The sequence below is a fragment of the Pocillopora verrucosa genome, chromosome 4 (assembly GCF_036669915.1).
Source record: "Pocillopora verrucosa isolate sample1 chromosome 4, ASM3666991v2, whole genome shotgun sequence".
NCBI classification, from domain to species: Eukaryota; Metazoa; Cnidaria; class Anthozoa; order Scleractinia; family Pocilloporidae; genus Pocillopora; species Pocillopora verrucosa.
The window spans coordinates 9,850,532-9,871,074 of NC_089315.1; the positions used below are offsets into that span (position 1 = coordinate 9,850,532).

Below are 20,543 nucleotides of genomic sequence, written 5' to 3' on the forward strand. Positions count from 1 at the left end.
AATCCTTGAGGATCTTGAAAGATCATCAAAAAGTGTCCTGCAAAGATCTTGACTAGGATACTTGCAAGATCCTGATTAAATCCTTAAAGGATCCTTACAAAAGATCTTGAAAGGATCCTTGAAAGGGATCTTTTGAGGGTCTTTGAAAGCATCTTGCTAAATCCTTGAGGATCTTGAAAGATCCTTGAAAAGAACTTTGTGAGGATCCTTTTGAGGATCCTTTGTAATATCCTTTGAGGATCTTTATCAACTCACTTGAGGATCTTAACAAACGTTTTGGCTTACAAAGATCCTTTGAGGAATCTTTTACAGATCCTTTAAAGATCTTTTAAAGATCCTTGTCCTTAAGGATCATTTGGTCGGTCTTTGTCAATCCTTGAAGATACTCAAAGAATCCTGTGGAGGTTTTTTTCACCAGGGATGTGGACCTCAGGATATTTTAATTGACCTCAAATTCAATTCCAGAAATTCCCAAGAATTCTACCCTTCTTAAATTATGGGTAGTTTGTATAGCTGAGAATTCCTAGGAATTCATAGGAATTCCAAGTCCTCACAAAAACTGGGAGTTTCCTTTAATTTCCCAGAAATTCCTAGTAATTCCAAGCTTTTTAAATCAGGGCTTATTTGCATAGTTGGGAATTCTTTAGAATTCCTAGGAATTCTTTAGAATTCCTAGGAATTCCCAGAAAACTGGGAATTCAGTTGCAAGTAGCTATTTGCCTAATTGGGACTAGTGTTTCAAGAATTCCTAGGAAATAGGTATTCCCAGAAACTGGGAAATTAGTTCACAAGGGTGACCCCTCCTTGAATCAAGATCATCACCCACAAGTACCATTTGTTTTTCTGTTGGCTTCTCCCTGTTCTTTTTTCTCCATTTCATTTGCTTTTGATGATGTAGTAAGCTTTGGACTTGTTCTATAAGATGTCTGAGTTTTACTCATCTTTTTCCACTGAGGACACGCAGTTTTTGGGCCCTTTTAAGGGTATTGCAGTTTGCACCAAACAACTTGGTGTAAAGTGGATGATGGTTGGATTGAGAAGAAAATGCAGATGGTGGTGTTTTGCCCTTTTACTTTCATCTGTTTTTCTCAGCCGAATGTTGCTTGTTTCTATACTCCCTTTAAATCAATCACTGAAGAGTGCATGGGGGCTGCATGCCTCTTAGTTTTTTTGTCATCAATCCACACTTGCCTCATAGGAGGGGATCTTGTCGTCAAAGTACCTAAATGTGGAGCAAAAATTTTAGAGACCTAGCTACATGCAAAAAAGCTTTAATTTGTAAGATAATTGTTGTGCAAATAAAATGCAAAGTTGTGTCAGCCCTCAAGAAACTAAGTCATAAATATTATTTGATGATGTAATGCAGTTGAGTGCTGTTTAGCCCTTTCAGCAAACCTCTGACTTGAATTTCTTAAGTGGATGGATGGCAGTTTTTGTAACAGAAAATTTCGTGGAATTTTTTTGTTATTCTGGTTGGGCTCCTTAGGGGATCATAACCAAATCTAGCCAAGAGATGTTTGCTTTTAATGAACTTTGATTAAACAAACCTTATGCAAAGTATGTGTGAATCTGTGAATCAAACATCTTTTTGGTTAAAATCCCATTGATGATTGCATTGTTCAACTTTTTACCTTCAGGGGACAGTTCTGCAAACAGAATGGTTGTGAGACTCAAATACCAGAAATAACACAAAAGAATTCCTCTTTCAACTTACAACTAGAAACCAATGCAAGGTGCCCAACAATGGCTTCAGTACTTCCCATGTTCAACAGGGAAGGAGGAGAAGGCCGCAGCTCAAGAAAGCCTAAGGACTCTAGCCACTACTGATCCTGATAACAAGGACTTTGGAAGGGTTGAAGAAATAGCAACCAAAGCAGGTTCTGCAGCAGTTACTAACACACCTGAAAGGGCTGAAACAGATGAAAACCAAAGAGAGGACATTGCCTTGGAGGTAAAGGAGGTAAAGCAGCTAAACCATGTCAACCTAAAACTTTTCTTATCACCATTAAATTAAATATCATACTTTAACAGTTATAATAGTTATATAATGTAGTAATTTACAACCTGAATCGAAAAGACCCTTAGAACATCAATCAAGTTTAAATCAGATACTTTGGAGTATTTGGTATTGGATTGACTAAAAATCCCTTGATTGCTATTTTCTTTATCCTCATCACTTGTCTGCTTGATTGTATTGACTCTGTAAGGAGAAATTCTCTCTTGGTCACTCATGGAAGTTAAAGGGTTAAATCGTTCTATAGAATAAAAATCCTGTTTAAGCCTGCAGAACAGGTGTAATTTGTTTTGGATATTAAGTCAGTGGAGAGAGAGCAATGTACGTGCATGAAGCATGATTTAACCGCATAACGAGAAGCACTAAAAAAGAAACTGATTCATGAAATGCCTTCCCTTTGGTTTCCCTTTGGTTTCCCTTTGGACATTTGGGCAGAAACTACTGACTACTTTTAACACTAGTTCATTTAAGGAACAAAGTGAGAATGCCTTGATTTGTTTTGAGAATTAATTCTCAATATATTTAACACCAGGTTATCATGTGAGTTTAGGGGATGTATATATTTAACACCGGTTCATACGTCAGCATGCGTTCATTGAGATATGAAACACACTGAAAGTTTGGAGAGCACAAAAGATGTGTAAGAGTTGCTCGAGGCATAGCCAAGAGCAATTCTAGCTTCTTGAGTGCTCTCCAAACTTCCCAAGTGCTTCATATCTCGATGAACACACAGTTGATGAATGAACCAATTGTTTCATAACATTTTAACCCGAGGATTTGCGAAACAGGATGACACAGCTGTGCTTGTTCTTTGTTTTCTTTTTCTTTTCATTCTTTTTGGGGAGTTAAAAACTCCATTCCCAAAGAAAAAGTAGACAGTTCCTCCTCAATCAGCTGACTCAAAACTTTCCATGTTTAGCTTAAATTGCTGCCGAAGTCTTAACCAGTTTTTCAATAGTAAAATCCCAAAGTAAAAAATTGCAGAGAAAATTTTTTTCTTGAGGGATTTGTCTGCTGAGGTCATGAGCGTGCACAATAAGAATATGAAGCATGCTTATGCAATTGAATTCAATTAGACAAATTACAAGCTATGTTCTTAATACATTTGAATGCAGGATCATCATCGTAATGTTGTGCATACTCTTTTGCACCCTTCTCTCTTGCAAGATAGTCGTTTCTGCGGTCCTTGCTTACACTTGCAATGCACCATCAAACTGCACCTTTTTGTGGCTGTATTGTCTTAGGATAGATTCTCTAATATTTTGTAGACATTGACCACCTTGGATTTGAGGCAACCAAGGAGATTGCTTTGCATTTGTATAAGACAATAGGCCTCCAATATGCAGCAGATTGTACATACATAATTTGAATTGAAAGGGGTACCCCTAATAATTGGCCTAAATCAAAGAAAGAAACATCAAAATGGAAACTTTTTTTAATATCAGGTGTTTATCACAGACATTTTCATTCAATTTGCTAATGTTGACAAGTCAAACATTGAGTCATATTCATGAAAGGTCTTTCTTGGTTGTTATGAGGTCTTAATAAGACGATGAATAGAAAAAGACAGGTTATAGATCAGGAAAAAGTGCTTCATTCTCTCTTTCATATAGGTAAAAAAATGATTATCTACTGTGATGTTAAGTGGGGAGCCCCCCTCCTCCTCCCACCTACACGCGTAGTTACTGTCACTTTTTTAGCAATCTAGGGAAATTGTATTTTACACCATACTTTTTAAACTTTAGCAAAAAGTGGACACCAAAGGCAAGGGAGAGGAGAAAGAGGGAAGTACTCATCAGCATCAATCTTCAATGTAAGTCTAACTATTCTGAGAGGAATCTCTCTGAGATAACTGTTAAAAAAAAAGGAATATGAAGACATACATATTAAGTTTACATTTCAATTTTTTAGGGTTAGAATTTTTAGGATATGAGATTAGAATATAATTGCATTTTTATGTCAAATCTACTTTAAAACCTGAGATAACTTTGATTTCTCTTAATTTGAAAAGATTTCCAAGATGCTAACCCAGTGTGATGAAAATGCAACAAAAGTGTACACTGTATCTTTAAACTTTCGTGTAAGCACATTGGTACAGTACAATGGGCCAGGCTTTGAGACCACCTCAGCCCACCTAGTGTTATTTTTCTGCCGTTCTTATATTCTGATGTTATCCGAATTTGGGTGTATTCGCCATCCCTTTCTTGCAAAACACAGGGCTCCTATAACCACTGGTACTGTTATAGCTTCCATTCCCCTTATTCCTTTTGACCTCTATTTCTGCAAACATCTTTCTCATTGGACTGTTTTCATCTGGTATCACTAGTGTGCTCCAATCCTTGGGGATTGATATCTTGATCAGTAGGCAGCCTGTTCTTCGTTTTGTTCCTGATGACAATGTCTGGTTCTGTTGACCCTAGTATCATGATCGGTCTGTACTGGCGTGCTCTGCAAGGTCTATGGACATATCACTCATCTGTTCTGTCTGTATAGTTATTCGGTGTTTGGTTCCTTATGGTATCCTGCTTCAATGAAGGTAATGGTTCTCCTGGAATTTATATCAGTGATCCTGCAAAGTGGATCTGTGCCATCCTCTAGGATTTGCGTCTACATCACTGTAGTTAGTCTTGATGGCCTTATCTTGAGCAGCATTGATAAACCCCTTGTTTCAGACTTCGGCCCTGCTGTTTTAGCCATTTATTGGTCAGCATCTTTCTGAATCATTCATTTGGGGTATATTGCCTGTGCTTTTGTTTCCCTCCCCATTTTGCTTCATTTTTTCTTGGGCGAGACACCTTGCTTTTTCCTTTGATTGTGTGCTTCCAAGTTATGGTGTTTCGGGGAAGTTGAGTTCTGTTCTGAACGGTGCTACCTGCCTGGCTACGGAGTTACCCTTTAAAAACATATAAAAAGTACTCCGGAGTACTTTTTTATAACGAGGTGCGTCTTGTAACATTCGTTTACAGCATGTGTCTGTTATTATACAATTCCATTCGAAGTTAATTAACTTGGGCACACGAATGTGCTATATATGCTGCTATAAACAAAAAAGTGACAACAGTAAGAAGTCTTCCTTAGTGCTGCTGTCTAGTCTCCATTAAAAAAAAATTAACAAAAGGATAATTCTTGTAAATTTTCGGAACGTGGAAGAAGAGTTTCGTTCACGAAACCAGTTGACGACCTCCCTTAATACGCGTCAACACTTTGCGCCTAGTCACACTCACTCCAGAACCGATGGGCCTGAGGTTGCAATGATAAAGATCGGACTAAATCTAAAGTCAAATACTTTTCGGCATGGAATGAAAAATATTTCTTTAAGTATAGGACTCGATAATGGTTAAGAGGGAAAATTATGGGAATATACATTTTTTACAGCTGTTTGCGTGCAAATTACCTGTGGCTCTGAATATAGACATGCGATCCGTCGCGTTTCGATTATTCGACCTTCATATTTTATTTCTCATGTCGTATTTCATAGTCTCTAAATGGTGGCCTTTATCAGAATGGAACAATGGAATGATCTGAAAGGCAGCGGTGGATCACTGGTAACCGGCTTTCATTGAAACTCCTGATAGAGCACCCGATCGGTCATGAGAATGTAATCCCTTCCCTTTTCGATCCCATCCGTTTCTTCACTAAGGGACGCTCTCCTTCTTGATCCATGCGACTGGCCATGCTGCATGATTATCTATTTTACGGCCCTCGTGCCTCTTCCTCCTTGGTTGCCTGAGTTTTTTAAGAGCCTTGAGAAAGCCTTTGAATCTACAAAGACGAATGTTAGCCATACACAAAGGTAGAGTTCACGCGTAGGTATGTTATGTCATCTTGCAAAAAGTGTCCTCTTTTTTTTATTTGATTTATTTAAATTTGATCTCTGGCGACCAGTTGATGACATTTGGTCAACAAAAGGCGACTTTTCAATTGAAAAAGTGTGAGCGTGGCAAATTTGTCAGGTTTACCAGATAATTGCATGCTTTTCGAAAAATATTAATAAGAAGGAAGGCAGATGTGACCAAGAATTATTACGAGACAGAAGCTGTAAGGTGTTGAACTAGTCGGCATGAAGCAAAAATGGTAGAATTTCTTGCTTTTTCCGGAAACCATTGCAATATATAGATCATGCTTGGGGCGTTGTTTACGAGACTTCACGGCCAAAAAAAACTGGTTGGTCTTGAGCTGAAAATTCTGAGAGATGGAAGAATTAAGGTAAAATCTTTTCTTTAACAATAATTTTATGTCATATCAACACTCAAAACGATATTTATGAGTCCGAAGAATTGTCTTGAAGTGGCAAAGCCTCACTTTAAGTCAGCAAGTGCAGTTTTCTATATCCAGCCAAAATTCGCATCCCGGTTAGGAATTGAACTCTTGTTAACTCGCACGCTAATTTCGTTGCTCTTAGGACTTGAGTGCTCGTTGTGCTCCAAGTCGAGTATTTTGTTGTCCAATACACACAAATCGGAAAATATATGTTTTCCATAGGACAGCCGGAAGTTTATTGGTAAAAATGGAACTATGCTATAGGAAGTGGTAATGATGAAATACATCGAAAGTCAATAAATGATGACGTGTATTCTTCCATCAGTGACCAATGGATTCCGATGGACACCAATAGAAACGAATAGAAGCGATCGGAGCGATCGATTTTCCGATGTTGAGAGAAAAATCGTGTTTAGGTCAAAATTAGGCTCAGAAATATTTTCTATCGGTATTCGATGGTATTTGATGGACACGAAATAGAATCTATGGTGTTTTCCATTGCAATGATCGATTTTCGAGTGGTGCGAGACTTAGAACAAAATCGTGTTTCGGTTGAAAGTATCACTCGAAAATGTTTTCCATTTCATTCCGATGCAGTCTGATGAGCACAAATATAATCAGTCAGTATTTCTTGTATGAATGATCGATTTTCCGATAGTGAGAGACGTAGAAAAAGTCGTGTTTAGATTGCATGGTAAACACAAGCGAATTATGTACGGAATACATCGCGTTTATAAGTCTTGCGACACAGACAAGCGCAATATACTTTTAGTATAGCATGCACCGTTCTTTAAGCCACGAAGCGAGACAACTTGTTGTGTTTACAAGTACAGATCATAAGCAAACATGACGAACATGAATGTTTTTCTCGCTCTTTAAGGCATGAATCGAGACTGCTCTCCATACAAGCGTGCAAGATAAATGAACGTAATACACATTTAACATACCACTTTCTTAATGTTGTGAAGCAGGACAAGTTATCAGGAGCGTGCGACACAGGCAAGCGTAAAAAGTATTCAGCATACCTCACTTTTAATTAAGTCATGATGCGAGACTTCCCCCTACAGGCGTGCAACACATTGAAGTGTCTAACTAGTTACTGGAGTTTTCTAAAGGAAACGCCCGCGTTGAAATTCCGGCTTCGTTTTTTTTCGTTCGGTCGCAAATCGCATTCACGTCCTCATCACGCATGCGCAACCTTTTGGCTTTGACGCATGCGTGATGTTTGATTAATGAGCACATGTCATGGTGTAGTTGCGGACGAAGAGAAGCTTTCGCGGTGCAAAACCAGACACTGTATAATACGCTCAAAACGCATACAAGATATGCACACATCGTTCGCGATAGACCTGCACGAAAAGATGTCGAGCGTTTTCGGAACGAGTTGGTCCGCGAACCTTACGAGAGATCTCTTTATGAGCGAAAATTTATGAGTGAACCTTTCATCGAGAAACATGCTATATCAACTGAGCTATCTAATGTTAATCGAGAGAAGCATAGACGCAAATCTCATCGTGTATCTAGACGTGATCGTGAACCAAGCAGAATACCAATTCGAAGTTTGAAAAGGTTAAGGAAGAAGAGCAGAAAGGTTAGAAAATTTGTCTATGCACTTATTCTCTCATATATCTCCATGTCATCTACATTGTACTGTTATGTCAATGCTAAAAAACTATTAAATTAAAGGACGTTTAAGTTTAGCTGTCGTGAAACAAAGTTTATATCCAACAGGAAGCCCGGGTGAACACAAATATGCGTCTAGTTCTTTAATTGAGCCGTGACGCGATTCTAGTAGTAGTAGTAGTAGATTTTTATTTAAACTCGGTTAAGAATCTTCACTTATACTAATAGTATTTTAATTACAATCATTTGTAAATAATTAAAATAACTATAAAGACTGATTTACAAGATTGCCGAGTGGGAATCGAATGTTTCAAGTGCGCGGTTGATTTCCTTCTTAAACTGCCCAATTGATCTAATCGCCCTAATATTCTCAGGAAGAGAATTCCACAGTAAGGCACCGCTATAGTCAAAGCTACGTTTCAAATAGTCAGTATGCGGCTTGGGTAAGTTTAACTTACGGAAAGAATCACGCAAGTCATAGTCTGTGTTGCTCACTGAATAAATCATGCAAGTACACAGGGGCTAACCCGTTGAGGGATTTAAACATCATTATAGCTTTCTGCTTTCTTCTTCTTAAGAAGCAGGCTTGAGTTTACCCCACAGTTGGCTTGCAGAATAACCCTAGCTGCTCGGTTTTGCAATTTTTGTAGTTTCTCACATAGATAAGAACTCAATCCATCCCAAACGGGGGCACAGTAGTCGAAATGAAGTTGGATGAAAGCGTTATATATTTGTACTGCAGTGGACTGAGAAATGAGTGACCTAATGCGCCTCAGAGCACCTATTGCCGAGATCAGCCCATGATCAATAATCAATAATTAAACCTAATGATTTGGCATGCTCAACCCTGCAAATTGGATGGCCATCTAATTGGTTATTAATCTCACTACAATTTTCTGCAAGAAACTTTTGACGAGTACTTATCACCATAAACTCAGTTTTCGCGATGTTTAGACTAAGCTTATCTGTTTTTAGCCAGCTGTAAAGATTGTTAAGTTCAGAATTTGTTGCATGTTCGAGTTCGGCAAAAGTGCAACCAGGGATGGTGATGTTAGTATCGTCGGCAAAAATTTTTGCGCAGGAAATATCGAGGCAATTAGGAAGATCATTTATATATACTAAAAGGAGTAGAGGTCCCAGTATACTTCCCTGGGGAACCCCGCAGGTTAATCTACTTGCACTGGATAACGCTCCATTGACACTGCATTTTTGGGATCTATTACATATTAAGTAGGACGCAAAAAATCGTAGAGCACTTTGATAAACTCCATAGTTCGCAAGTTTCCGCAAAATTAGTTTGCGATCGAGTCAAAGGCCTTTTTAAGATCAATAAATAGCACGCCATTTAAGAGACCGTTTAAGAGACCGTAGTCAATATTAATTCTGCTCACAAGCGCGCAAAACAGAAAAGTGTAAGACACATGAAAAAATTGGACACAGGCGTACGATGCTCTCGATAGCTCCTTTTCTGAAGCCACTGTGTAGCAAAGTCGCTCTTTGCTTGCGTCACCAACCAGTGCGTCGCACATTTCATGGACTTTGCTCTTTACATCACAAGACAATAACTCTGCTTTGTAGAAGAGAGAATTATCCTGCTATTTAAAGTGAATAACGTGATTTGTGTCTTAGAAATGGATTTGAACTAATTATAGACTCATGGAGCTTTAACTTCTAGCACGAGAGGTGATCACTTTTCGTTGAAAGAGTGTTTTTTCTCCTTTGCAATCAATGTAGTGTAATTAATTTTCATTTGCAAGACTGTGTTTTGCACAAATTTTTATAGACTAAATAACTGATAAACCCTGCACAATTATTCTCTTTTTTTTTGGTAGACTGCTGAATTTTTTTAAAAAACAGAGAAACCTTGATTGTGCTCTGTTCTGTTGTAAAGCATAGATACTTTTCATTTTGAGCTTTCAAAGGTCTAGCTCAATCGGAATGGAACGGAGAGACTGTTTGAAACTCACGGTAAAACTTCTCAGAAAAATGCAACTGCACTCGTCATGCGAAGGACGCACGACCGCGCGGACAAAGTTAATGACACATTGCATATGTTTATTAAAGCAACCTTTTTTCAGCTATTTTAAACACCGTAAAAATCGCGGATATATTTATACTGTCGAATTCAGTTTTTCATTCGTAATGTCATTTTATATTTCAATTTTGTGATTTTATTAGAAATTTTCGTCCATCATTATTACGAGCTAGTTGACTCATAGGTGACGACCTATATACTCTAGAAACACTGTTGATAAACCAATGTTTTTATTCTCTTTTTTATCACGGTTATTATTATTATTATTATAAAAACAATAGCTCGCAAGAAATCCACGTTTGTTTTATGTCTGATATGCTAATATTGCTTTTTTAAAAAAATATTTCATTACCATAGGCCCCCTAATCTACAGCAAGCCACATCTGAAGCTGGAGTTACTGTAGTGTTCTATGTTCTGGTTTCTTCAGTGTCTGAAATGACTGACGGAAAGCTTTCTATACAAGCAAGCGGGGTTAAGTTTGGACATTCTAAATGTAGCTGTGTTGAGTTGCGTGCAGTGGAGTAAGTATATACCTTAATTGTCTCCTTGTAAATAACTTTGTACGACGTAGAACATCTCTTTTGCTTAAAGTTAGGCCAGAGCAGGATAACTCGCGGCAAGGTCATAATATATAGATTTAGCCAAGTCTAAAAGCGGAGCTCGCATTTTTTTCTCCCGCACGTCTCAAGGGCACAACGCCTTGCCCCGACCAGGACTAGAACCCGTGTCGTCCGACTCGGAGCCCAGCGCACTGACCACTGGACTACTGGACAAAGCCGTGGCGTTGGCGTGCCGCGTTACAGTTGACCATGCATGTTAAAAGTAGCACCTTGTACGGTCGGTCGTACGGTCAAACATCCAATTTTTTTCGGCTTGATGGGTTACTACTATTTTGTATAATTATAGGGCTACGCGAGCTCCGCTCTAACTTCTTTTTACTAGACGACAAAAACGTCTTACCATTTGACCTAGTTTTTACGCATGCACTACCGGATGTTACGCCATTTCACGCGTCAACTTTAGTTGGGCTAGACTTCAAAGGAGCTAATTTCAAGTCTTCGTGGACGGAAACTCAATGAGAGTTCTATTTTGGCTCATTTGCTTGCTACCTCAAACCTTAATCCGAAACAACTTCAAATATATCATAGAGAAAAGATCTCTGACGAAATCAACAACTCATGTGTCCAACGCACATCCACACTGTAAGAGAAGGTAATGTCTTACTGAGGAGAGAAGTAGTTTTTTCGAGCTTTGGGAGCCACGAGTGTGGAAAGTTTACGCATACTCAGATATAGATCTTGGCGAAGCTCTAGTCCATTACGTAATGCTTTGCGACAAAGAAAATAGGGAACTTTCGAGCAAGATTTATCGCGTTTCTTTGGGTGGAATTTCCTGAGATTTGCTGGACCGTTTAACATATCTGTGCCTTTCCTAGTGCCTGATGATAAAAAAAAAAATGCATAGAGCCAAGTTTGCGATAGAGGAAGAAAACTTCTGAAAAACAAAGTAAATAAGCTTAATACTGTAAGAATCATTATGAAATGGCGTCTTCCCTGCCGTCCAGAGGATTCAATTGGAAGAGTTGATTTCATGGTACTATCTTTTTCGTTTTTGTTTTTCTAAGTCGACCTTCTAAACGGAGCGAAAAGGATTATTTTCAACGTTTTCAAGGCCAGCTCGAGTTGACCCTTGATCAAGCTCGCGAGGTTACTGGATACAGTTATGTAAAGATCATCGGAGAAAAGATCTTCCCGGAAAATTTTAACCAGTTTTAATCAAGACGTCGAAGCTCCACCAGTTTCAAAAGGGCTCTCAAAATTCCGAATGATGATATTCAACCAGGTGGTAAGTAATGCTTGTGGGGATGTCTTTTTGCTTGATCTGTCAGAAATCGAAGCTTAAGTGGCATCGCATCTTGCCTTTAAACACTTTCTTTTTCCTACTTCAAAAAAAAAAAAAAAGAAATCTTGCGAGACACCGTTAGTCGGTAAATATCAAAAGAGGGTACTAAAGCCATCTAACAAGAATTTTCAGAGGAGTTAATCGAATATTCTAAGGCAAGTTTTCCTCGCCAAGGTAGTTTATTTCGTTTTGAAAATAATTTAGATATGCCAAAACCGAAATTTGAATGAAATTCATATTTTTTAGGATATTTTACTTGTTAGCAATACTTTGCATGATTTCCCTTATGAAAAATCAGGTTAACATCTGAGGACAAATTTGCAAGATCATTATAAATGGGGGGGGGGGGGGGGGGGTGGGACAAGGTGATATCCCGAAATTTACTTTTTAAGGGTAGGGAAATTGTCAGTCCCACGTTTTCTGGAAAACAGTTTTCAGCCATGATGATTTTAGATATATGAAATTCATATATTTGCACTGCGGTGAAGAAATGAAATTAAGAGATCCTCGCAGCTAAGAACACTACTGAAACGAGTAGTTGAAAATAAGACCTGAAAAAATTCAGGCCCGTACGGGATTTGAACCCATGACCTCTGCGACACCGGTGCAGCGCTCTACCAATTGAGCTAACAAGCCAACTGGGAGCTGGTCGCTGTGTTGGGTCCAAATAAACCATCCAAGTGAAGAATGACCCAGCTCCCAGTTGGCTTGTTAGCTCAACTGGTAGAGCGCTGCACCGGTATCGCAGAGGTCATGGGTTCAAATCCCGTACGGGCCTGAATTTTTTCAGATCCTATTTTCAACTTAATAAAGGGATAAGTTTCTAAAGAAACTGTGGTGCTGCGTCGGTGGGAGAGTATAGCAGGTAATTTAGTGTTAACAACTGGGTTGAAAACGTAAATTAGCCACCGTAAAGGGTAAAAAAGCTGACGTTTCGAGCGTTAGCCCTTCGTCAATCTCTCTGACGAAGGGCTAACGCTCGAAACGTCAGCTTTTTTACCCTTTACGGTGGCTAATTTACGTTTTCCACCCAGTTGTTAGCACTAAATTACCTCCTATTTTCAACTACTCGTTTCAGTAGTGTTCTTAGCTGCGAGGATCTCTTTATTTCATCAGTTTTCAACCATTTTTGTATACAGCCTGAGGTATGCGTTTAATTTTCTGCGGAGGCGCATGGTGACCATCATTCTGGATTTCTCCGTTACTCTCTGAAAGCTTTCCAGCAAAGTCACCTATTGAGACCGCAAAACCCTCGAGACTTCAGTCACTTTTATCTTTACAGCGCAAATTTTGTTGTAAGACTGCTAGTTGCAAGCTCACAGAAATATTTCATTTCTTGATTACTTTAGCCACAGGTTGGCCATTGGTATTCTGATTCGGTTGTATTTTCTTCTTTGCAGTGAAATTGAATCAATTTGACGTTGTGGCGTTTTTTTCCGACAAAAAGTCCTCTTTAGCGATGGACCAAAATTACACGAAGGCGTTACATTTTTACATGCCAAAATGGAAAGGCTTTCTTTTGAACGAGGCAACTGAACCGATGGATGCCACAGAAGCATTGACAAGACTAAACATTGTAGTGGATTGCCTGTCAAATGTTTGGGCACAAGAAGGTCTTAGCCAACCTAAAAGGAAGCGCACCAGGTTCAAACCTCAAAAGGTTGACTGTTACTTCTCTATGATCACATTATAGTTTTAAGTTCATTCTCTATGCCCGTTATGCCCATTGCCTATAACTCACGACAAGCCCATCCGGTCTCCTTGCCAGTGTCCGCTTGACACGTGGTGTCTTCTCTAAACTTAAGTTTGTTGCGCAATGACTAGCTCTACTTTGCCTTCTTTAACAACGACAAATCTGGCCATAACGAGTTGTTGCCATAGCTAATTTCAATGAAAACCGGAAATCAAGCGGACACTCAGTGAAGTCCTGTTTCTTCTCTCCTTGTTGACTTCAAGGAATCTGTGTTGATTGGACAACTCGACTTAGCAGACGCGGACATTTAATTAAGGCCCCCATCATGACCCAGTTCAAGAGGCTTTACGACAGATTTTCAATGTTATTCTAGAGGAAATGTGCTGCTCAAAAGGTTATGATCAGTTCACGGAATTATGTCTTTATTCAACTTAATATAAGTGAAACTTCCGCTCCTACCTGAATATGGAGACCTTTATTTTTTTTTTTTCAAAATTGAAATGTAACTGATTGGTAGATTTTTGTCGTAATTATTATCGAATTTTTTAAAAAATTTGTTCGCCAAACGGCGTCCTCATAATGTCAGAATCGTTAACAGATTTCCTGTTCACCCAAACTTTCCGTCTTTAACAATACTTGTTGGTGTAATGGTTGGTGTTTAACTCATTTTCAGGTATTACTTGACCTTTTGATGCCAAAACTGGAAGCCAGCATCGCTATCTTAACTAAAAGTGAACTCGGGTCAATGGATCACTGGTCCGCTTTGATTTCATCTCTAGCTACCATTGTCATGTTCAAGAAGCACTCCATACACTTAAAGAAAGACCAAAAGGTTTCACTTCTGAGTTGTCTAGCCTTTGAAGCAGGTGTGCATGGAGAAATGCGTTCTGTTTGTGAAGACGTGTTAGCCGAGCTTAACACTGAATTCAGGAAGTAAGTAGCGAGTTGTTATTTGGAATGGACGATAACAGTTGTTACTGAAAATTTTTGTTTCATGGCTCCTCTAGCAAGCATGCGCCAAATTTTATTTTGTTTCTAAGAGTTAAATAATGTGATTACTTAAGGACAATTCCCACCTTCGCAGGTGTCCATCGGGTGAAAATTCGTATGCGCGCTAGTTTCACTAAATCCTAGAAAAATGTAGACCAGACGAAAGCTTAATAACTGCAGTTTACGATAAAAATATAATTTAAGCCAGGTTTCCTTTTAGGAAATGTCAGGAGCCCGTAAGGCGTGAAACAGGCGAGGGTTCTTCTATTGAATTTATTGGGTATTGGATACCGCAGCACTAGCAAAATGGCTGCACAGTCTTAATCCCAAGGCATCAATCAACAAGAGTGTGTCAGGCTTTTTCGGATAGTCTGACTGGTTGTGTAGATATCGGCATCTAAAGTTGGAGTAGCTAAAAATATTCGAGACGTTTTGTGTAAATGGACGCCAAGGGACAAATGTTTCAAATATCAAAACTTTCCGACTCACTTTCGTTCGTCATTATTCTTGAAATCTTCTCGCGAGGTTTGACGAAAATAGGTCAAATCTAAATACCCTTTAAATTTGCTAGAAGCGGATTTATTCCTCCCATAACCAATGCGAGATTTTAGTTCATAAAGGTTCGCAAACAACTCGCGCCACGCGAGGAGATTATCTCGCCTCCTGAAACCGCGAACCAGTGGGACGACGGGACCTCCTGGTGTCAGTGACGATGGATCAAGATTTCCCGGGAAAAGTTTCCCATTGCAAACACGTTTTTTTATCTCGATCGCTCAGTGGAGCGTTGAGAAGGACGACATAATAATGGGCAAAGTTGCTAAAGGCAAAGGAAAAACGCGCGGCAAAAATGGAACCACCGAAAAATTGGCTGAGAAGCAAGAAAATGAATCGACATACAGCTTTCACAATTACGATTCGAGGCGATTGTTAATGATTTTGTATCAAGGCTAGTACTTGCATGAATGAAAGGAAACCTCGTTTTTAACGCTATGTTTGACAAATTTAAGTTTGACGACCACTTCATTGTTCGAAATCTGGACAGACCTCATTTCTGTCTTCTCGAATACAGAACCCTTTTCTTTGCGATTTTCTTTAAATATTTAAGAAAGTTCCTCGATTTCTTCTTTAATACTGAGTACAAGATTGTAGCAAGCATCCCGGCACGTTTTTGTTTTATGCTATTCAGCTGTCGTATTCTTCTTCATTTACATTTGCGTTCGTTCGCACGGCCTCCACAATGCCCTCCTTTCTGCTTTTTACTCCAAAAAAATTGATGCAATGATTTATTTCTATTTGTGCGTCTTTGACAGCAAAAACCATGAAAAACAGCTTCCTGCCATTGCAGCATGCAGCGGCTTTTGTTTTTCGTGCATCCACAGGCAGTTTACAAGTGAAAACTTCAGGTTAAAAAAGAAAAACAGTAATTAAAAAAATTAAATTTATTCCTGTCAGCGCACTTTTTCCGGCCCGACTGATCCCTTCCACACTATCCACCAATCAACAAAATTGAATCCATTCTCCCAGAGGTCATTATTTTGCATCCATACCGCTGACAAGGGGCCAAAATGACCCTGGGCTCGAGATTGCCTGATGTTTTGAACGAATTTTCGAGGACAGTGAACGTTTTTCCTTCAGATATAGTGTATCATGTCGTTATCGGTTGAAATGATATTAATTGAGCGTGACTGTTAATTTCAGTTTGGAAAATCGATCCAAAATTGAAAGAAACGACGGTAAACTACTTCGAGTTAAGATATCACTACTCGATTAAAGGGCATACACGTGAGGACAGTAATTCAGTGATTCAATATGCCCGAAACGTATGGGCTCCTCTTTTTTCTTCTTTTGATGTCGTTTGGTATGACTGCCCTTTACACCGATTTTTTATTTCATTTTTTGCCCTCATCAAAACAGCAGTGAATTACAAACTGAAGTTAGTATCGCATAGCGTGAGAAAAATTCAGACAAGATTCAAATTACCTCCTCTTATTTCTCGGCTCCGTAGTAGTTCGCTTTCTCTTTGTTGTTGACCTCTTTTAAGTCTGTTGTCTGGAGCTCTTTTTATCTCCTCACATTATTCTTCACTCGTTATTTGCCTTTTGACATAAGCCTTTTCATGTTCTCTTTGGCGTTCGTCTTGGAGTGGTTGTGCCAATTTTTTCGCGTCATTTTTCGTTCTCTTTTGCATTTTCCCGACTCGCTGGCACCTTTTACTTCTTGCACTCTCTCTACACTATTCCCTCGCAAACCCTTTCACCAGTAACTTGAGATAAAATATTTCTTCCGGGCGACATTTAAACTATCGCGCGGGTTTGAACACGAACTTTCATGCACAATCATCGATTATTATCAACTACCATGAAGTTTGGACATATTTAAATTTGACATGATCGTTGATGATAGCTTTTGCCGTTTGAAGGAGTGGATGATACTAAATGAGAAATTTTCGGTCAGCAGTTTTGGCAAAAACGGGCTCAAACCGAAATGTCAAGTTTTAAAGTAATTAAAATGCGCCTTATTTACTTAGTTCGTGTTCAATTTCGTAGATTGTCTCGTAGTTCATTGTCATCATCTCCAGTCAGGCCTCGTTATTTTCGACTCGCAACTTTTTGAGTAAAATTTCAAATGCCACCGAAAATGCTAACTTGAGCGCGCATTGCGTGATTTTGTCAACTATTAGTTACTATATCATGAACCAATTGGACGCAGACATGATATTCAATGATGGTGAATAAAAGTTGAAAGTATGATCGACTATCATAAACTATCATGACCGTTTCAACGGCGCTTAAGTCAAGAAGCTGCGAGTTGAAGATACTGAAGCCTACCAGGAGATGATTCGAATTAAACGTGAAATTTTGGTAGCTATTTTTTACTTTTTGATCCCATTTCTGGCAAAGCTGCTGACTATCATCCGCTCGTACAAACGGCAAAAACCATCATCAACTATCATGTCGAATTTAAACTTGCCCAAACTACATGATAGTTGATGATAGTCGATGTGATAGTGCATGATAGTCAAACGCGCGTGATAGTTGGAACTATCATCAACTATCAAGAACTATCACGTGTGAACGGGGCTTAAGTTTTTAATTGGTCATTTTGCTACTGTCATCGACCGTGACATCATCCTTCAAAGGTCCCAATAAAGATCTAATTAGGGACTGCATCAAGGATAGAGGTAGACAAGAATAAGGAAACACTTTTAGCTGTGTAGTGCCACACATAGAAATCAGTTATTTTTTACTCCATCTGGTAAAGTTGCTTGTATCTGCCACTGCCGCCCTTTGAATGCTCGCTATGCATCTACGTCGCGTTAGTACAGCCCAAGTTTGATTTGAGAGTTACAGAATAGAAATTAATGACCGAAACATACCGTCGAAATATTTGCAAGAATTGGAACCCTTCTTTAGTTTAAAGGGGTAGGTTTCTTAAGAAACTGTGATTCTGTATCGGTGGGAGGGCACAACAGGGAAATTTAGTATTATCAACTGAGTTGATAAAGTGAATTGACCACCGTTAAGAGTTTCAAAGCTGACGTTTCGAGCGTTAGTCCTTCGTCAAAGCGAATGGAGGAATTTTGGAAACATACCATCGGTGGCAACTGTTACATACAAGCTAATGGCGACCAAGTTACGCCAATCTTTTCGTAGGTTTCATCGAAAACCAATTTTTCAGTCAATGCAACGGTCCCAAACCCGAACTAAACGGTCGCTACACGAACAATTGTATCGGCGCTACCTTTCTTCCAGGGAGGAGCTCACTCAATTTATAACCACCGTCAAATTTTTTCACCTGGTACTGAAAGATACCTGGGAAATTTCCGACACTTCTTTGGCTTCTCTAGGCATAAAGAATTTCAATTTAAAGCAACATTCTATGTACTATAGTGTTTACTACAAACCTACAGACTCGTGTTACTTGTCGTATTCATCTTCGCATCCATCACACGTCAAGACTTCCATACCTTTTTTCGTAGTTATTCAGGCTTTGTCATTTAGGTGGCTATCCTGTTTCTGTCGCTCAAGCGGTCCACCACCGAGCCCAAAAAATTGATGGGCAGTCAGCACCACAAACGACACAGGAGGAAAATGCCGATCACATTCCATTCATTCACCCTCACAACCACGCAGTTAAATCTATCATTCTTAAAAACTTTAAATTACCTATAACGATTTAGAGACTGTTACTATCTTTTCGCAACCTCCACTAATTTAATTCAAACGTGACAAAAACGTAGGCAACATTTTGATCAGAAGTTCCTTTTAAATTAATGACCAACCCGGAACTTTCAAATGCACTCGCTTTCGATGTAAACTTGTTCTTTCATTCATAACATAGAGAAAATGTTGGGACTCAGGAGTTTCACTAAGATCACTGATCACGTCAAGTGCAACTCCGCCAGTGTCAGCCATTGCATAACTTGCACCTATTGCAAAAAGTTATACATTGGTGGAAAAGGAAGACGACTAGGTGACTGATTCCGAGAACACCTTCGCGACGTGGAAAGAAATGACAAGGACGCATTCAGACCAGTCGCTAGACACTTTAATCTTTCTAATCATTCTAAGCAGCACATAGCATTTTGTGGCCTTTTCCTACATCTAGGCAGGTCGGAAAGCCGCAACACTCTAGAATGAAATATATTATCTCAAATCGGCACCCTTAACCCCCACGATATCAACGAGCGCTTTTCATTCCGTATCAAGAAATGGTCCATTGTTCCGGGTCACATTTTCCATTAAGCATCAAACAAAAGTCCTGAGTAATTGGTAGTCCTGAGGGACTTTAGCCGGAGGGAGGCGGAAAAGCTCGTAACTGATCGAGAAGATTATCGGAGTAATAATTTTGCTGCACTGGGGGAGAGGGTAGTGTAAATATGCACTAGTACAATCAATCTCCATCGGTCACGTTGTACCCAAGGGTAGTTGACCCTCGTTTAGCGCATCAAGCCAAAGGTTCGCAAATTCAAAAATAATTAAAGTTATCCGTATTGCAGTGACTCATTTAAACCACCTCTCTCTATATGTAGGTCAAGTCACCTGGTAAAAAGTCAACACACAAATATATTTTTTGGTCTTACTGCTGGTGTTAAATGTAATCGAAAGTGACGGTTTTCTGTGGAGAGCCTCGAGGCGATTAAAGACCTTGTTTCTGGCGCACAGCTGTTTTCAAACGAGGCGCTCATTTTTTAGAACCAATATGTTTACCTAACACGAGGATCCTTCTTTGCAAAGGCGCCGAATTCGTGTAACTATGTGGATAATACAAGATATACTGATCAAAGCAATGATATTTAGTTTTTGCAAGAGCATGTATTTTAGTTATTTTCGTTTTCAATCAAATGCGTGGCAAGATGAGGGTGTGATATTTTTTCACTCACAAGTCTCACAATGAAGAAGGTGCGAGGTTTTTTATTTACTTTTGAAAAAAAAAAGTAAATAAAAGATATATTTTTATTTTCTTGTCACCATATTCCAATAAACAACGTAGCTCCATTTTCTGCATATAATCACAAGACCCACAATTCCTTCATTCGCTCTGAAGAAGGGCCAACGCTTGAAACGTAAGTCTTTAATCTCTTTACGGTAGCCAACGAACGTTATCAACTCATGTGATAATACTCAATTATCCTCCGATAGTTTTTACACAGTAGTCAACAATACCATCACATTTTCGGCTAAAAAAACCTTTGTTTCAAAAACACACTTTTAAGATTTTAAAATGACAGCGGAAACTTGGTTAAAAGATGTTTTAACGAGCACAGTCGCAATGTTAGTATTAGTTGATTAGATTTGTTTTATATTTCAACAGAGAAGCTACAATAGCTGTTAATAGCCTTCGTGATGAGTTGAAGAAATCTACTAAAGGGAAGATTGAATTGAGTGACTTAAGTTGGTTCTTGGATGTCCTTAAGTCAACTCGTGTGCAGCAAAGCAATACTTTTACAAGGAGCGAGGACCTTAGGTCAAGCAATAGCAAAATTCAAGGTAAAGTTTTGAAAAGTTATGCATAGCAAGGATAT

The 20,543-nt window shown here is 39.0% G+C and overlaps 1 protein-coding gene and 1 pseudogene across 1 annotated transcript in view; both read left to right on the top strand.

Moving 5' to 3' along the window:
* LOC136276926 (E3 ubiquitin-protein ligase rnf213-alpha-like) overlaps positions 1-4,733 on the top strand; it is an 80,734-nt pseudogene extending 76,001 nt beyond the window's left edge.
* Positions 4,734-11,642: 6,909 nt separating this feature from the next.
* Positions 11,643-20,543, top strand: part of LOC131793379 (E3 ubiquitin-protein ligase rnf213-alpha-like) — a 66,590-nt gene continuing 57,689 nt past the window's right edge. Inside the window, exons 1-4 of the mRNA XM_066165199.1 lie at positions 11,643-11,778; positions 13,236-13,495; positions 14,202-14,461; positions 20,333-20,508. Coding sequence (XP_066021296.1) covers positions 13,295-13,495; positions 14,202-14,461; positions 20,333-20,508 — 637 coding nt within the window. The 5' untranslated portion in view covers positions 11,643-11,778; positions 13,236-13,294. The remainder of the gene's footprint in view (positions 11,779-13,235; positions 13,496-14,201; positions 14,462-20,332; positions 20,509-20,543) is intronic.